Source organism: Dicentrarchus labrax, unplaced genomic scaffold (assembly GCF_905237075.1).
Source record: "Dicentrarchus labrax unplaced genomic scaffold, dlabrax2021, whole genome shotgun sequence".
Classification (NCBI taxonomy): Eukaryota; Metazoa; Chordata; class Actinopteri; family Moronidae; genus Dicentrarchus; species Dicentrarchus labrax.
In genome coordinates this window covers 4,211,433-4,230,386 of record NW_026136717.1, presented here as the reverse complement: position 1 = coordinate 4,230,386, position 18,954 = coordinate 4,211,433, and the positions used below count along the sequence as shown (strand labels likewise).

Genomic DNA, 18,954 nt, shown 5'->3' with positions numbered 1-18,954 from the left:
CGTTTATAGTCTAACACTAGCTTTTTACCCATTTATACTTCATTTACACTTGATGAACCAAATGTCAGAGTATCGTAAACTTGCCACAGAGTTTATTTTCTGCAATAATCCATAATCCAACGGAAAATCCCGCTGGCTTTCTGTAGAGGGAACCAGGATGAACTTCCGGGAAGGCCTATAAAAATAACCCTGCGGCACTCCACTAGGGTTAAAGGTTAAAAGCAGTGTAGATGTTGACAGATTTCCTTTACAATAATATTCACTTTTAATGACAGCCACACCACAGCAATATTACTCAGCTATCTCTCTATTGCCCATATTGTTTCCCTTTATATTTAGCCACTATATAACCATGACAGGGCCAAATTTGTGATGCAACTGCAAAGCCTCTATTACTCAATAATACATTTTTACATTACGTATTTTTATCTTTATTCTTTATATTGCTTTTTAAATTCTTACTTTTCACACCAGTCTTTAAGCACAGCTTTAAGAGTATGCCACACTGTATTCCACTACACATATTGTTTGTGTATGTGACAAATAAAACCTTTAAATCCCAAATCCTAAATAAGAGCATCCTAAGCGTGTACTTATTTATATCTACTTTTAAAGAATACAGGATAAAGCATAATATATAAGCTGCTCCACAGAGTGCAAGGGCAACACGGGATAAAGCAAAACAGATAATAATATTGGTGGAAAGAGGAAGGGAAAAAAGAAAGGGAGTCAGACAGATATGGTTAGAAGGAGATTAAAAACACCGACTAGGGAGCCAGAGGGGAGAGGAGCCAGAGAAAAATGGTGAGGGAGGGATACCTAAAAGGAAGGAGGGAGGGAGGGAGGGAGGGAGGGAGAGAGGCCTAGGGTGAGAGCGAGAAAGTGAGAGAGGCCAGCCAGCAGTGTATCCATGGACAGGAAGTGTCGAGGCGTGGTTGGCTCACTCTCCCCTCTCATCAACCCCCCCACCACCACCACATCACCGCCCTGCTGCTGCTGGGAAAGGCCTAACCACAACACACACACACACACACACACACAAACACACACACAAACACAGTGCATTTACGCATGCTTGCTCAGCCCAAAATACACTCACACACGCATTGAAAAGCACTGGATGTGAACTGCAGCAGGCTGTGTGACTGTGTGATAGTAGAGGATACATAAGAAGCAGCACTGAGCTGACAGCAGCATAAACTGTGTTGGTCAATGCAGATATCAGACGTGTGGTCCGCCTTTCAAAGGATCAATGCTTTACTCGTTTCTGTGTCTAACAATGCTGTGAATGTTGTTTCAGGGGCTTTCTCTGAATAAAATAGTGAGGGAACATTTTGAAGAGTTGTCAGTTTTGACATTTCCTTTTTGACAAGTAAACAATTTCAAAGCTATTGTATGACAGAAGGAAATGACGCCTATCTGCAGCCTCCTTTTCTAAATATCGGTCCCTAAACCTACACGAGTCCAGCCCTGACAGGAACCTTCAGCAAAGCCGAGCTACAAAATTACAACGGTTGCACCACAAAACGCTCTCCCTCACTTCCTCTTCTCTGCGCTCTTGCATTTTTTTTTTTTACTGTTGTTTTTTTTGCTTTTTGAGCCAGTAAGGGCCCTTGAAACATGATTTCTTGTCAAGACAGTTGGCTGACACAATCCAGCTAATAGATGATATCTGACAAACGACTCACAAACAGTTCACGCATGCACGCGCGCGCACACACACACACACACACACACACACACACACACACACACACACACACACACACACACACACACACACACACACCTTGAGGCATGCTGATCTTCTCGCCGTTCTTGCTCTTGAGCTTGTGCTTCTTGAAGGTGCCCTTCCTCTTCTTGACGTTGGGTTTCTCCTGGTTCTGGTTCAGGTGGAGGATGAGGAGACTGAGCTCGCGCTCGAACACATCCTGCTCCCACTGGGCCAGCTGCTGCTCGCGCTGCCGCAGGAACTCTTCGTGGGACTTCTGCTCCAGAGCCGCTCGCTTCAGCTCCTCCTCGCGGCATCGCAGCTCCTGATTGAGGGGGAGAGGCAGAGGAAAGAGATGAGGAGATGTTTAATATCAGCGGGTCCCAGTCATGTGTGACTGAGGTTTACGATCTCATCTCCTCCTCAGTGACAGTGTGAAATGAGTTAATGGAGAGGTTGGGTGCAATGAAACCTTTCATCTGCATTAATGCCAAGATGGCTCACAACTGCTGTTTGACATTATATTTGATGTTCCACAGATTAGTGTTTGAACTCAAGCACAGCTGAAAAGGTTGCAGTATGTGGACTTCTCCTCCCAGACCCTTACATTAAATACTGCAAGGCTCACACGGCACCATAATTAACATCTAAAATTAAATTAACATTTCCGTGGAGAGCTATTTTTGTGGTTAAATGACCTGTTTCAAGTCTGTATTGATAATGTTAAGGCGTTAAGCCCAGTTCATCATGACGAGACGAAACCTTTTTAGGATGTTGTGAATTGGACCGTCTCAGCTCAACACAAGATTTAAGATTTAAGAATCTGCTTTAACAGCCAATCGATGCATTCATGTTTTAGAACGCTACAAATTATATCCTGCTACAAAAAAAGCCTAGAAAGCCCGGCAGTTAGAAGTACAGAGAGTCATTGCTATGGAAACAATGAACCACCCTGTCTGGTTGCATTGGTGTAAACAGGTTTGAAGAAGGTTGTGAATCTTTGGTCTGAACTGGGCTTAAAAGTGGCAAAAATAGCTGCTATTTATATTTATTTACAATATCTTACCTAGCTATACCTTTTAAGTTTTGCTAAGATTATGCCTTTTTAACCTTGCGAGGTAGCTGGATTCGCAAGATCACAAAATCATGAGATCATGCAAGAATTCAACTTGCCAGGGACTTGCTGTGGTCAAACTACAGTGGAACCAGACCAATCAGAGTTCATTGAGGAAGTACTGGCAGATACAGGGTGGCTGCTTCAGAGGTTAGTGTAGATGCTGCTAGCATCCGTTATATCATAACAGGAGAGTATTTCTTCATTGAAAGAAGAGCAAAGAACGGCTCTGGCATGTGGACTGTGATATTTTTATTTGTTACCAGAGCTGACAACAAATCAGGTTAAATGTCAAGGGTACATTGCGCGGAAGACCTGACAACTCAACATCAGTGCCATCAGTGCAGACACTTACCCACCTGTAAGTTACAAACCATAGCTGATATTTAACACTACATGGTATAACTAAACAGTGTAGAGGTATAGTTCCACAAATTCAACAAGAAATGAGAACCCCAGGTAGACAAATGGATGGATGATCAACAAGAAGGACACAGCCTCTGACCTTCTCTTTAGCCCGGAGTTCATCGAACATGTCCTGGATCTCCAGTTTCCAGTCCTCTTGCAGGGAGTGGAAGGAGTCCTGCGGCATCTCCTCCTTCACCTGCTGCTCCAGGGCCGTCAGCTGGGACAGGATGGAGCAGAAATTGGGTCTGTGGTGGGGGTCCTGGTCCCAGCACTCTGTCACGCACAAAGCAGACACAGTCAGACACCAGGGTCAGATACAGAGTTATTAAGCATCTGTCAAGCATGACTGCACGGCTGTCCTCCCACTGAGGCAAAAAGAATAGAAATAAGGAACTAGTGGACTAAAGCAGAGCAAAATAGATATTAAGGAGGTTGGTGTTGGAAAAGAAAATCAAAGGTTATTTCGCTTGGTACTGAGCCGTTTCCTTAAAATGAGTGGAAAATATCTGACGATAAAGTCGGACCGATTCACTTGTTTCCAGTACAGTTTCACTTCTTTTGAGTGTTTTCATGAATCAAGGGACCTGAAAGAAGGAAGTCACTTGCTGATTCACCATAATCCTCACACGTACCGATTTGCACTGGCAAAAAAAAAAATCCCTCCATTTGAATTTTAAGACTTAAAATTAGGTCAAAAGACTACTAACTACTAAGATGGATGATGCTGCATTCATTACACTTCATGTTGAATGAGCATCCTGCAATCCCTCTAATTTTTATTTACACATACTTCAGGCACTTGTGTGAGCACAATCTAGAGTCAAGCTGATCACTTATTCAAAGTGTTATGCTTAATTAACTTGCTGTGGGGGTTTTTGCATAATTTGCTGCAACACTTTGGGCACTACAAGCAGATCAAAAACCAATCTGATAATTAATTAATCCTCTGAGGTGGCTATCGGTGGTTTTTGTGCACTGATCTCTCTCTCTCTCTCTCTCTTTTTTTTTTTAAGACAACCGTAAATCACAAGCAGACATCAAGAGAAGGGGCTAAGCGGAAAGAATATAAACTGTCTGTGTCTACTTTTTGGCTAATGCGCGTCAGGAGCAAAGTGGAAAACCGGCTGGCAGCGTGGTAGAAAGTACCCAGGTGACATTTCTTTTTTAACTTGAAACTGAAGAAAGGAAGAACAGAAATGGGTACAAACATATTGCATGAGGTGGCTCCAGCACAAAACACTTCCTCTCCACAGCCACGTTATTAACAACATACAGGAATTTGTTTTCTCAATTTCAGTCCAGCTTTGGGGAAATGGAAAGAGAGCGAGGGCGGGATCTCACGCAAGAGTACTCTCACACCACTGAACCGAGAGACACGGCCTAGACAGCGCTATGAGCACAATCGATTACATTTCCACACACGTGTCCCACCTGCCATGAGCAGAGCGAAGGGTTCAGGGCACGTGGAAGGGATGGGCAGGGTGAGCTTGTTGACAGCGACTCCGTAGGCGACGGCGAGTCCATCAATCCCCTTGTAGGGTGCCTCTCCTGTTAGCAGCTCCCACAGCAGCACACCATAGCTGGAGGGGGTGTGGGGGGGGGACACACACACAGACATACAGAATTAGAAACAGGAGATGTCCTGGAACACTTTTCAGTACACAATATTTTTTTTGTATCTGTTTTACAGTATTTTACCATCTAGACCTCTGTCATGTGAGAATGCGTTCATATCTGTAAGCTGCAAACTATATACATCCTGCAGCTGCTTCACAGTAGAAGCATTCCAGCAAACAGTACTGATGATGGCTTTTACTGTGAAGCACTCAGTAAATCCTAAATTAAAGCTGCCAGGATTATCTTAAAGCCACCATCTTGAGCTTTTTATATGATCATAGCGTCTTTCACATTATTGTGGTGGCAAAAGTGTGTGTTTGTAGAAGTGTGAGATAACCCCAGTGACAGTGTTGATTTCAGACCATTTAACTCATTGATTGCAGACTGGACCTATAGTTCTGTCACAGTGTCTTTTTTCACAGTACCACTAGGGGGAGCCAAATTCTACACATAGTAGCTTTAAAGCTGCGTTATTTGCTATTTTCAACCACTAGGGAACAGCGGAACATATTTGCATTATCAAGTTCTTAATATTAATGTCACCTGTTAATGTCATTTGATCCATTGCTAATATAAAACATATTGGTTTTTATTAGTGCAGCTTTATGCTTATTTTAGCTAAGGTTACTTTTTTGGTTTTAACTGACGTGGTTTAAATTCACATTTTAACACTTTTTTACACAGTAAATTGGTTAGGTGACATGTTTTACACCAATTTACAGGATATCTAATTTTTAGGTAAAAGGTTTAAAATTTCTAACATCTGTTGGTAGAAATGGAAAACAACATTCATAGGTATGTTTTCATTACCTGAATATAGGAATCATTGTGTTTTTGTTACTTCAGAATGAGCATTTTTTAATCTACGGGGGGTCTTCTACGGAGTCCGCCATGTTGAACCACCATGTTTCTACAGTAGCCCAGAACGGACAAACCAAACACTGGCCTTTCCTGTTTTTCACAAGCTTCACGGCCACAGCTACATTCCACTAAATCCTACCCACTGAACCTTTAAATACTGAATATGAGAGTGCTTTTAAAAGATAATAGCTCTTTAGACACTGGGTTGTCTATGGTGTTTATATACTTCATAATGGATTACAAGTAAGTGTAGCTTTAACGCTACTTTGTACCGCACATTATGCCTTACATACTCATTATCATAGAACTGACAGTACAGAACTAAGACACATTTGTGCAGTGGAATATTTTTGCTTGATGAAACAAGTGCTCGCAAAGCAATGTGAACTCATGCATGCAAAACCTGCACAAACACAAATACACACACACACACAAACAGGACTTTTGAGCCCACACAATGGGAGCAGCCCTGTGTCCTAAGAAGATGAAGCGTGGCGCAGGACTTGGATCTCCCACACTGTCAATTAGCCCTCGCCTGGACCTGACTGAACGCACTGTGCAAGCTCGCTAAGTGGAGAGCGCAGGCCGCAGCCTTTTTTTATTTAGTTCTTTAATTACAACTTCCACACACTGTAACTGTGCAGAAACGCTGCTCGTCGGCTCGCCCCGAGGCAGCCATCGTCTCTGCGTGGCGGCTTTGGAGACGAGCGGCCGTGGACGGATGAGAAAGAATAGTAGAACAAAGATTACCCTTCATTTTCAGAGCAGGGCTGCCTGCCCGCCTGCAACTCTCTCATTTTGCTGTTTTCCAGATTGTGCGGAGATTGCTGTGAAAATGAGATTGCGTGGGTTTGTTGTCGATAGACGCAGGAGTTGGAAACTGAGAGGATGTGTCTGTGAGATGGTGAGATGGCACTGAGCCCATTAGGGTAGTGAAAAAACACTGTACACTCTTACTAAATAGGGTTCCTTAAAGTACCAGAAAATTCCTTAAATAGCTTGCACCATAGCAGAATCCTTTTTGATGTCCTTAAGGAGGCTTTCAGAAAGGTTCTTGTAACAGCATGCTCAATTGGTTCCACATAGGCTCTGTACGTGGCTGCAAAGAACCATTTAAGAATGGATGAAATGGTCCAAATCCACAGGATTAAAATTAAACCATAGCATATGAGAGTATCCGCAATAACCACAATGCAGCAAAGCAGTGAATGTGTTACTGCTTTCATAAATTATTTATCTTTTTTCTCTATTGCTGAGCAAAAACACCCCTGCCTGCTTCATTCCAAATGCAAATTCATATATGGCACTTAAAAGCCATCATGAGTCCCCTCTCAGCAAATCACACAGTTGTTTAAGTCATTATTATAAAACCACAAACCATAATCAAGGGACTCTTCTCTTTTTGTGTAGACACAGATATGTGCACACACACACACACAAAGCTATTCGCAGATAAGGGCTGTGGTTAGGTCTAGTGTGTGGCCTCCTTCTCTGTCTATACTGGAGACAATGGGACAGTGTGCAGTACACATGTCCCACAACAAAGCACAGAGCAGCCCTTTGAAGAGACACCATCACATGGCTGCGGCGGCTTTGCTGCAATCCATCACTCTCTCCCTCCATCTCTTCATCAATCCGTCTCCCACCATCACTTCTCTGCACTTTCACCCTTTCCCTTCTGTTTCTATCTCTGTCCACAGGCCCCTGCTGCAGCTCCACCATCCTGCTGAAGAGATACTACTGTCTATATACTAACATCTTTATTCTGTCTCAGCCCTGCTGAAAAGGACTGGTCTCAATAGCCAATGTCAAAGGGCTACACTCCACCAATTTAATATTGCACGTCAATAAAGTTGGGGGACTTGGAAGAATGGTCAAAACTGAAGCAAGAAATGCCGAGATTTGTGTTGTCACTATCTATCTATGCTCACACAGAATAAAACAATAGCAGTGCTTTTCATTCTGTATTTGAAGGTCACACACGATTCTGTCACCATAGAAACACTAGTATTGGTCAGCTAGCAAGAGACTGGTGCCATTAAACTGAGGATTATAACACTTACTGCTTTATTTATTGGCTCATTATTAAGCATGAGTTAAACATTCAAATGTCAGGAGTCAAAATTGTGGTTTTGTGACGCACAAAGTTTGGCTGTTATGGAGACAACCTGTGGTTAAAATGTGGTTAAAACTTGGTTAAAATATGCCTCCACATGACAACATCAACATCACAGTATTAGTTCTCTGCATTGTATCATAGCTAAATATACTAAACATATAATAAGGTAGGAAAGTTCAATCTTTAATTGGGGATTGTATAAATCAAAATGTTATTTCATAGGCAAGCATCTCAGACCCTAACCCTAACCCTAACAGCTGCTACAGCTAACAAGACTCCATTAACAAAATGAGTCATTTTACCAGATGATCACAAATCAAACTGGACTGAAACAAAATAAACCCCACAAAAACCATCTTTGATAGTCTTTCCAAAATTCAAAAACTGCTTTGGTTGAAATAGATTGTTAATTCACAGACATACTGTAGATGAGATAAGCCGCTCTCACAGGCACTAAAATGCATGCGAGGCCAGACCGGCTATGTAAACAAACCAGAGGGAGGCTGCGATAGCAACACAGGACTCAAGACCCCATTCTATCTTGACATTTTAATCCTTTTAAATTTCACACACGACCTTTAAAGGAATAGTTTGATATTTCGGGAAATACACGCATGCTTAGATTGCTTAGCCCTAGCTTCATATTTAGCGTAATAGAACTATTCCTTCAAGGTGCTTTGATAACATAAATACCATAAAAGAACTGCGTGCATGATACACATCCTGGATTTGGCTTCTACACACAGAATAACACACAGAAGCACTCACCTCCAGACGTCGCTGCCCTTGGAGAAGGTGGATGACTTGATGACCTCAGGGGCCATCCAGGCGTAGGTGCCGGCGGTGCTCATCTTGGTGGTCTTGTGCCACTCTCTCGCCAGGCCGAAGTCGGTGATCTTCAACGTCAAACCCTCCATACATTCATTCTCCATGGGCTGAGCCAGAAGGACTGGAGGAAGGAAGGACAAGTGGGGAGGAAGAGAGGAAAAAAAAAAGACAGGTAAGACTTGACGAGGTTTCAAACATTTAAATATGCTGAGTGATTCAAATTCAATGAAATGCATCACTGCAAAGACTCAATTAGCACTTTTCTTGCTTGTGATAAAATTCATGTAAGACTACAGCTTAGTCTTCAGTACCTGTATTCACATATGCTCTGTTCCTTTCTCACTTCCTCTTCCTCGTGTTTTTACAATGACAAACACATTTCCACGTAACACTTGCATTTGACTAATCAATGTAAATACATTAATCTCTAGTGGACTCTAGTGAAGAAGCTATAGGAACTTGGAACCCCCAGAAGACAATAAGAAATAAATAATCATATGAATTAATTGCAAGAAATATATAAATGAAGCAATGTTGCATATCTTAAATATTTTTGTTCAAACGATTTTTTATTTCATTATTTTACTATTTCATTTTAGACTTTGGGGATCCATACATATAGTGCTAATGCTTGAAGAACACTGGAGTTTAGTTTAGATTAGTTATTAAGTCCATAAAATGTCTGAATATGGTGAAAAATATTAATCAGTGTTTTCCAAAGCCCAAGCTGATGTCCTAAAATGTCTTGTTTTGTCCACAACCCAAAGATGTTGAGATTACTGTCATAGAGGACTAAAGAAACCAGAAAATATTCAAATTTGAATTTGAAGCTGAAATTAGAGAATCTGGACATTTTTTTCTTTTTTACTTTTTAAATCTGCTGATCCAAAGATTGTAAGCTGAACAACAAGCCAATGTCCCAAAAACATTATTCCTTTACACTGCGGTGATACTCATCCATCCTGTATCTTATCTCATACCTGCAGACTACCATCATGTCACAACTGATGTGCACTCAGGTTCAGGTAGGTCATTATTTATGTCATCCATGAATTCAGTACTGGATCCAATGGCTGTTTGGGGAAATCTCACTGATGTCAGACTGCAGAAATACTACCATGTGTTTTAATTGCCTTTCATAAAAAGTCATGCAGCCTCTTATGACAGCAGGCACGCTGCATATCACAGTAGAGAACAAAAAGCTGCAACAAAGAAATATCAGTCTCACATGGCCTCATTGCAAACATAAGACGGAAAGCACCAAACAAAACACAGCACATTTAAATGTGTCAGAAAGAGGCAAACATTGTTCTTCTTTGACTGTGAAAAGAACTGTAATGCAGTTTAAATGAAGGACAGACGTAAACCTGACCACAAAACCTCGATGTGGCAGTAGTTAAATGGACCAGTGACGATGCAGTTATGTCAGTTTTGTTTGAGTTGATCAATTTACTGTGTGAAAAAGATCCATGATCATGAGCGCTCTGTTAATTTAGGTTTTTCTTGCAGACAAAGTAGGACAACTCTTCAAAAAAGCTTTCTCAAGTTCTGCGGGGAATGGCTGATTTGCATTAATTATTGTGACTAAGAAACTAGTTTAAACACTTGTGAAACTTTTGCACGACTCGGAAAATGCTGGCGCAGTTACAGTAAAGTCAAAACACTGCGTATGTCATGCGTCACGCAACGTGCAGTTTGAAGTTTCAGCTCTCAAAATGCCTCTCCACACCAATTTTACTGTGCTTTGATGTTTTTTTTTTTAAACAAAGGTGAAGACGGCTTTAACACGTTACTATGGTTACCATTATTAACTACATCAACATCCATTCCATCTTGGTAAAAATCCTCACCTTCATAGGTCGTCATTTCTTTAACAGGCAATCAAGTGTCGCAAGCAGTAATATCCGCTTCTAGTGAATGAGTCATAAAAATCTGTGTTTTCAACCTTAACTCATTTCTCAACCTACTGTATATTATAGTGTATACAACATGTGGAACAGACATAAAAGGTTCACAAAAGTCAGAGAGGATACAGTGAAGTATCATTACACAGCAAAATTAATTTCAACCGAGGAGGAAGGTGGTCTAACTGAGGTCTAAGTGTTTCCTGGCCTGTTTTTGATGCCACAGTCATGGTCATAAAATCTAGCTCTGTTTTAAAGGAAATACATAATTCCTTTTACCTGCAGTGCTATTTATCCATCCAGATTGTCCAGGTGTTGAGTTTTTAGAGATGTCTGGCTGCCTTCTCTTCCATATAATGGAACCGGAAGACCCAGTTACCAAAATAATCCACAAACCTTGTTGTGAGCAGTCTCATGTAGGAACTATTTTCTTTCTAGTTGAGCCAGCTAATGCAGAGGAGGACGGCATTAATGTTTAAATCACACGCTGCCTCTCATCCATGGGTAGATGCACTCTTCCTTCTGTGTGGTGATACGTAGAAAGAAATAGTTCCTACATGAAACTGCTCACAACAAGATCTGTAGATTATCTTGAGTTACCGGGTCATGATTTCTGAAAAGAGGCACTGCTGTTGAGGTTTTCAAATTCTTGAGAACCACAAGCCGAGTGCCCTCTGGTTCTAACTCACACCAAAACAATCTGGATGGATAAATAGCACTACTGGTGAGAGGAAAAACATGCTAAATCTACTGACATTTCTTTTTTTTTTTTTTTTGCTTTCAATTCTGGGTTTCTCTTCTTAATCGCAATAAAAACTAGAGCCATTTGATAAAAATCCAGCCGACAAGCAGAAACAGAATCAGAACTGATTAAACCTTATTGATAGACACCTGACAGCAGCAGCATGGATCAATCAGATACGGATGACTGATATTCAAGAGCCGGTCTCTAAACATAGACGTAAACACAGAAATCCAAAAGGAGAAAAGTACACACTGAAAATGTAATAAGCTATAAGTAAACACATTTTGGTAACCAGCCAGTGTTATGCAACCGCACGGCGTTGGAAGGCTTTGTTTCTATGAAAATAGAATATAATGCTGAGGATGTCGGTTGCTGCGGTGTGACTCTGTATCACATGTCCCTGTATGATCGGCAGCCATGCCTCTCTTCCCCTTTGCTGGCAGGCTGGGCATCATTCAGGGCAAGGCTGGCCGTCAAACGCAGGGAGGAGAAGCAGCAAAGAATTTGACTTATTATAGGGAAGTAAGACTATTTGCAGTCACTTTCCGACTTTCTGGGCTCGGCACCCTTTTTTTCTCTTCTTCTTCTTCTTCTTTGACTGCGTCTTTCACTGAAAAATCTATTTTCTCCAGTCTCTCTTTTCTTTAACTGCACAAATATGAAATTTATCTTCGTCTACACATATGAACGATTCTCCCTCTCTTTGTTGTCTCCGTCTTTGTCTCTCTCTCTCTCTCTCTCTCAGACATCCTGTGCTGTGCCTCGTAGCCCAGAGGCAGCGAGTTTGACGTCACAAAGGAATGCATCACAAGAGGTTGTGTTGTCTGCTCTGTGTGTGTGTGTGTGTGTGTGTGTGTGTGTGTGTGTGTGTGTGAGAATGTTGAAGGGGATAGGAGACTTGGTTCTTTCATAATGTACTTGTGTGAGAATTTCTGCACCCAGTTGTGTTGAAACCACACATACACACACCTTCCTTAACATCTCTTAAGACGGTGACAGGTACAAAGACGGACAATTAATGGAGGCTTTTACTGCACTTTCTTAACAGCCAGACCACTTTTCAAAAGGGGGCAAAAAAGTGCATCAAGGTATGTCCATCACAGACTCTCACATCGACTTCTGCCTCGAGAAGAAGGCACAAACAATAAAATAGCAAACGTAGCCAATGGCCAAAACAAAAACAACCTCTACAGTGAGAAAAAAAAGTGGCCGCTCATTTAACCTTTTTGCAGAAAATCAATTTCTGTCCATTCTACGGCTGAGTCATTGTTTCTGTCAATTCCACAGGCCCTCAGGGAGGAGGAGGTGGTGTTGGAGGGGGTGATGGTATTTACTGCAACAGGCCCTGATCCCTTGCTCCACTTCTTTTGTCCGCCTGCCGGTCAGCGTCTGGTGAAAACAAGCCTCGGTCAGTCACCCCTATTTCCACCCGAGTGCTCGCTCGCTGCGACGTGACCCCACTTCCAGGAAGTGACGCCGGTATTAGCCAATAAGCCTCCGTTGCTGAGGCCCTTCCTTCACAAAAAAAAAGAAAAAACCCTACAGGAGCCGATTTTGTCGTTCCCGCCTTCACTGTGCACAATAAGCAGAGCGCTATTTTAGGAAACAGAGGTTAAGAAGGGTCACGTGGGACCAGACACTGACAGACAGGAGGAAGTGTAGGTGCTGTGGTAGAGCAAGCAGAGGTGACAGAGACAGAGAGAGAGAGAGAGAGAGAGAGAGAGGTGCTGAATGTTGATCGTTATCATATGATTGAGTGAGAGCAGGGCGTAGCTAAAAGCGGCTGCCTGGGCCTAGAAAGCAGAATTATAGATAATGGTCCACACACACACACACACACACACACACACACACACACACACACACACACACACACAAAACACACACACACACACACACACACACACACACACACAAAGCACTCATTCTGCATGAGTCTGACAAACAGATGCACACACAGACACTTAACACAGGTCACATTCAATGTCCATTTTTCAGCAAAACCAGCTAAAAAATCTCTGCACACACACACACACAGTTGAAGGGCTGCATGCACACAGGAATACACACCAGTGAACTACTACACATACACAAACAGAGGCTAAATCCCGGGGGGGGGGTGTTATGACAGCTGGACCACCTAAACACCGACCAGTCACCTGACACTAAATCATTTTGAGATATACTAGATTATCAAACGTGGCCCAACGTGTGTCTGCACATGATGCCTCACTTCATGCGTGCCAATATCAAGTATAGCTGCATTGTCATTGTCTTGCTTTGTCCATAACCCAAAAGATATTCAGTGTACTGTCATACAGGACCAAAGAAAATATTCACATTTGAGAAGAAGAAGAAGAAGAAGAAGAAGAGGAAGTGGAAGTGGAAGCAGGGGGAAACATCACGCTAGTTCAAAATTACAACAACCAACACCTCTAAAACTCCCAATCTAACATGTGTCTCATTTGTTTATAGGACCGGTGTGTAGGATTTAGTGGCATGTCGCAGTAAGGTTACAGATTACAACCCTCTCGCATCACCCATTCCAAGTGTGTAGAAGAACGGTGGCTGTGAAACTCACGAAAAATGCAAAAGGCCATATCTGGAGCCAGTGTTTGATTTGTCCATTTTGGGCTACTGTAGAAACATGGCGGTACAACTATGGAGGACCCGCTGCATCTGTAGATAAAAAATGTCCCATTCTTAATGAACAAAAACACAACAATTCTTATTTTCAGGTGATTATACACTAATGAAAAGAAACCTATGAACAGTGTTGGGCATCTTACTTTAAAAAAGTAATTAGTTATAGTTACAAATTACTTCTCCCAAAAAGTAATTGAATTAGTAACTCAGTTACCACATTGTAAAAGTAATTAGTTACTCAGCAAAGTAACTGACGTTATTTTTTATGTTCTATAACGCTATTACATTCTATAACATCTTCTATAACATCAAAGATGTTTATAATAACTGAATGAAGAATAAAAACACTATATACAGTATTCTAGAACATTTGGTATTTATTTGAACTCAATAGATTGTAGGGGGCCATGTGCATAGAAATAAAAATATATAAAAAATAAATATTACATAAACATTCTTGCCTTTAACTTCAGTAAGCGAGAAGTAGTGTCGGTACTTCCAGTTTGAAAACGCTACCTTTGAATTTCCCTGGCTCGTCGCCATTGTCTCTGTCTTGTGTTTATAGTAGTAGTTAGACAGCGTGAGCAGGGCCTCCGCCCAGCCAGCCAATCATCATCGCATCTGCAACGGTGTCATCATCACCACCCTGCCCTCTCCCGGCAGCTGATGTGTGGCTGTCAGAAAGCCTGACACCGCTGCGCTTCATTCAACCACACTGTAGTAACGCAAGTAACGCGCCACTTTACATTCTCAGTAACGGTAACGGCGTTGCAACGATGGGAAAAGTAATTAATTAGATTACTCCGTTACTCCCAACACTGCCTATGAATATTATATTCCACTTCTGCCAGTAGAGCCTCCTAAATGTTCCACACTGGACCTTTAATGCATACTCGTGACAAATAATGACAACGTGTATTTGCATGATGTAACTACTTCTCTGTGAACAACAGCTAGGTGCAGTGACTGTACGCAGCTTATTGAAGTCTCGTCTCAATGAGGTTGCCAGGTGAACGACCGTATCTGCCAACCCACCCTATAGCCTGAGATTCTGCCCATCCTGTGGTGCTAATAGCTTTAAGTACAGATTCATGCTGGGAAAGGGGCAAAATAACAATCCCTGGCTCCAATCTATACCAGTGTATGCACCCACACATACACACAGAGGCTGATTTACTGTCAGGGCCAACAGGAACATACATAATGGGGTTCTGACAGTTTCATAACACACACATACACAATAAATACAAGCCATGCATATTTTTGACCCCCTGCTTATGGGATATATATATATATATATATATATAGATATATATATATATATCCTACCTGTACACACACTAATGCATGCACATATGGGTCCATTCATCTATGCACATACACACGAAACCAAGCATAGAAACAAACATGCAAATCCACACAAGTAAGCATTTTAGCAGTCTCAGCACACATAACACACCACATTCTTCCTTCACTTCCTGAGCAGAGGCAGATTGAGTGCATCCACAGTTCAGCCCTGTCCGGCCTTCCTCCTCTTTCTACCGCCATCACACTGACGACGACTGCCACATTAGTCAGCTGCTTACTGGACGGCGTGTTGCAACACACTGTGTCCAAATCAGCCACTGACCCACATAATATTAAGTCGGCTGCTGACATCTTCGAAACTCTACCGAAAAAGTTTGGAAGTCTTAAGTAGCTCGCTGAAGTCTGGACAGGATAACTCCAGTGTACTGTGGAGGGAACAGGAAAAAAAACACACTCTTACTGACCTCCATGTTGTGTAGAGAGCTATGGAAACAGTTGAGGTCTTTTGCATGTCAGCAGCGTATGCAGGACGTCAGGATTTAAGGGAATGAATGAACAGCTTATGGTTCGGCTCTAGTAAACTTAGATATGTACAACTTATCATGGTCTACTATAAAAAAGGCACTGGATTTTTATCTGCATCCTCCGTTATCTCTCACCTGGTATCACATTTTGAGGTGTGTTAACAAAAGTGGCAAGCAGAGCAGGAAATCCAGCGCTCCTTCAAAGGATAACAGAGAGTATCATCTAGACTAGATCAGTCTTGCCCAGACAGAGCGTCTTCCTGATAGAGAGGCGAAACCAACAATGTCGCCACAAAAACACCGTGACAGATCTCCATGGCAACAGGACTCTGTTTGCCATTGTTTGCTGTTCAGAAACAAGAGTGTGTCAGTTGCAGACATGACTCCTACCAGCAGCGGCCTAGATATGAGTTTGGTGTTGGGACTGACTCAACCCTGCAACAGTTAGCAACAGCTAGAATCCCAGTGTCGGGGGATTTTTTTGGGACGTTCCAGGGCTGATTTAAAATAGGCTTACCTGACCAATTAAGTGGAACTATGTCCATCCTGGGCAAACACCGGACTATTTACATTTCCCACATTCTTCACGTCATTAAACCAGAGCCTTGGTTCTCATAACAGCTGGGTAAAATGCAGCTTAGCGTGCAAAATCAGTTCACCCTGTTAACAAACAAACAGTGAAAGTGAAATTCAAATAACGTGAAAGAGATTCAGGGAACCTGCTCTGCTATTAGTACTAATCTTGTGACCTTGTATATCGAGGAAGGACCCATTGTTTCAAACGGTGCCATGCCTTTATTCCGATGGCCCATTACTCTGAAACCACAATAGTTAGAAAGATGTCCCATCGGACCGAAAGCCTGTTTGTTTGACAGTTAAACCAACGGCCATTGCTCTGAATATACTACACTCCCTGCAGTTGCACAGTGTCACGTTTTGGCGTGTGTGCATTACACAGTTTGGTGTGATACGTGGTTGGTATTTTCGGAGCAATGGGCCATCAAAACTATGTGCAGGCAGTCCCCATTTCAAACATTACTAAGATTGTTATCATAAATTGCATCTGTACGGTGCAAGAAAGAAAAGCTTGACAGGTGTAGCAACAGTAACTACAGGGGGCTTAGCCAATGTCTGATTACAGGGCCTGACACACCAACAGCAAAAAGATACTTGGTTGGTATTTTCAGAGCAATGGACCATCAAAACAACGGGCAGGCACTCCCCTTTTCAAACATTACTGAGAATTTTGAGTGTAAATCTGCCATCGTTGTAAGATAAGAGATAAGATAGACTTTACTGATTCCACACTGGGGAAATTCACTTGCTACAGCAGCTCCAGATACAACACAACAGCAGAAAAATACACATTCGGTATAAAATAGAATAAGACTTGAATGTACACTACATACAGCTATATACATCTTTTATACAGATGTGATTGATATGGATATATTGATATGGAATATTGCACAGGTTACAGCAGGAGGTGGTGGCATGGTGTAAAAAAATAAATAATAAATAATTGTGCAGAATATACAGCAGTAATTTAGCGGAAAATATAATCTATATACATATATAAGTATGTATGTGAAATGTACATTACTAATAGTGCAAGTAGTGAATTCAATAGTACAAAAAGTGACTGTCGCGAGAAAGGAAAGCTTGACAGGTGGAGCAACAGTAACTACAGGGAGCTGAGCAAATGGCCAGTTACAGGGCCTGACATACCAAGAGCAAAAGCTTGTGCAAGGTCAACGTCCTGCTCAAGGACGTTTGAGAGGACATGTGGCCAGTGCTGAATATACAGTACATGCAGTGATAGAGGGTGTAACCTTTCAGTTGCAGGGCAATCTTTCTCTAACCATCCAGCCCTGTCACGATAACAGGCCAGATGCAAAAGTCAGCTCCACAAAGCCGCTCTCTGCCTCTTCACTCTGCACCTCACTTAATTATTTTTTCTCTATAATTTGACGCTGGAGCTACATCGCCATCTCTCACCGCATTTCTCATGTATGCTATCATTCCTCACCCCCTGCAATCTCTGGAAGGGTTGGACTGATATATCAGTGTGTGACAATACCAGGCAGATATTGGCTGACCTCATTTTGTGTTCATTTTTCTAACCAGAAAATAAAAGAAATCTGCAGAAAAAATAAATAAATTACCAAAATCCCAAATTTGGCTCACAGAAATGGTCAGATTTAAAGGCGCTCAATATCAGGCCAAACCAAAAAAATATCCGTATTGGCTTTTGAATACCCACATCGGTTCAACCTAAGCCTCCTTTATGCTCTCTCTACCTTCCTCCCTCTCCCCCTCCCTGCCCTGCACCCGTAGGCGAAGGGAGAATTCCGGCAGGGTGGGGGCTTTCCCCAGGAAGAACGGGAGCTTTGTCCCCCGAGGGACGAGGCCATAGGCTGACAGACAGTCTGGCAACCTCTGACCAGGCAGCCAATGAGTGAGTGAGAGAGTGAGAGAGAGTGATAGGGCATAATCATAGTGCAGGAGATGAAACTAGCGCTCACTCGGCTGGAGTTTCGTCTCAGCTCAGGGGCACGCAACACGCTGTTCGCTGAGAGCAGGAATTAGGTAATGTCAGAGAGTTCACTGGTCGCTATGAATAGAAGACCCTGCAATCAGTCTGAGGTGGCTTTTCTTCCTCATTTGATGCATGTTAAGATAAAGTTCAAGTACATTTCACATTCACCCTCCACACCATTATCATTAGTCTCAAACACAAAAGATTTGATTTATTATTATGTGGTTATCATGTCACTCTGCATGGTTGTCAGGTGTTGAATTACTTAAAATGAGTAATGACTCGTTTAATGTAAGACGCTCTCTGTGCCCTGCTATTGGTAAATGTTGATCTGGTTTGTCCGGTCTCACCTCTCCAGGTTGTCAGTTCATCAGTTAAGTCAGTAATAAATGTGTTGCTTTAACTGTTCTTAGAAGGAAATGTGAGACCAAAACCCAAATATTTAATTTACAGTGATATAAAACAGAGAAAAGCAGCAGATCCTCACAATGACAAAGTGGGAACTAGCTAATTTTGGAGTATTTTTCATTTAATTAATTATCAAATGAATTGATGAACTAATTGTTCCAGCACTACTGATCTGGTTGGCGCTCTTACTTTCTTTGTATGTACCAAAGACCACGTCACAAA

The 18,954-nt window shown here is 42.0% G+C and overlaps 1 protein-coding gene across 1 annotated transcript in view; it reads right to left on the bottom strand.

Annotated features, from left to right (window-relative positions):
* LOC127349502 (mitogen-activated protein kinase kinase kinase 11) overlaps positions 1-18,954 on the bottom strand; it is a 50,956-nt gene that overhangs the window by 19,634 nt on the left and 12,368 nt on the right. Inside the window, exons 2-5 of the mRNA XM_051375303.1 lie at positions 8,599-8,779; positions 4,665-4,813; positions 3,331-3,506; positions 1,790-2,036 (exon numbers count right to left, since the gene is read on the bottom strand). Of these exons, the coding sequence (XP_051231263.1) occupies positions 1,790-2,036; positions 3,331-3,506; positions 4,665-4,813; positions 8,599-8,779 (753 nt within the window). The remainder of the gene's footprint in view (positions 1-1,789; positions 2,037-3,330; positions 3,507-4,664; positions 4,814-8,598; positions 8,780-18,954) is intronic.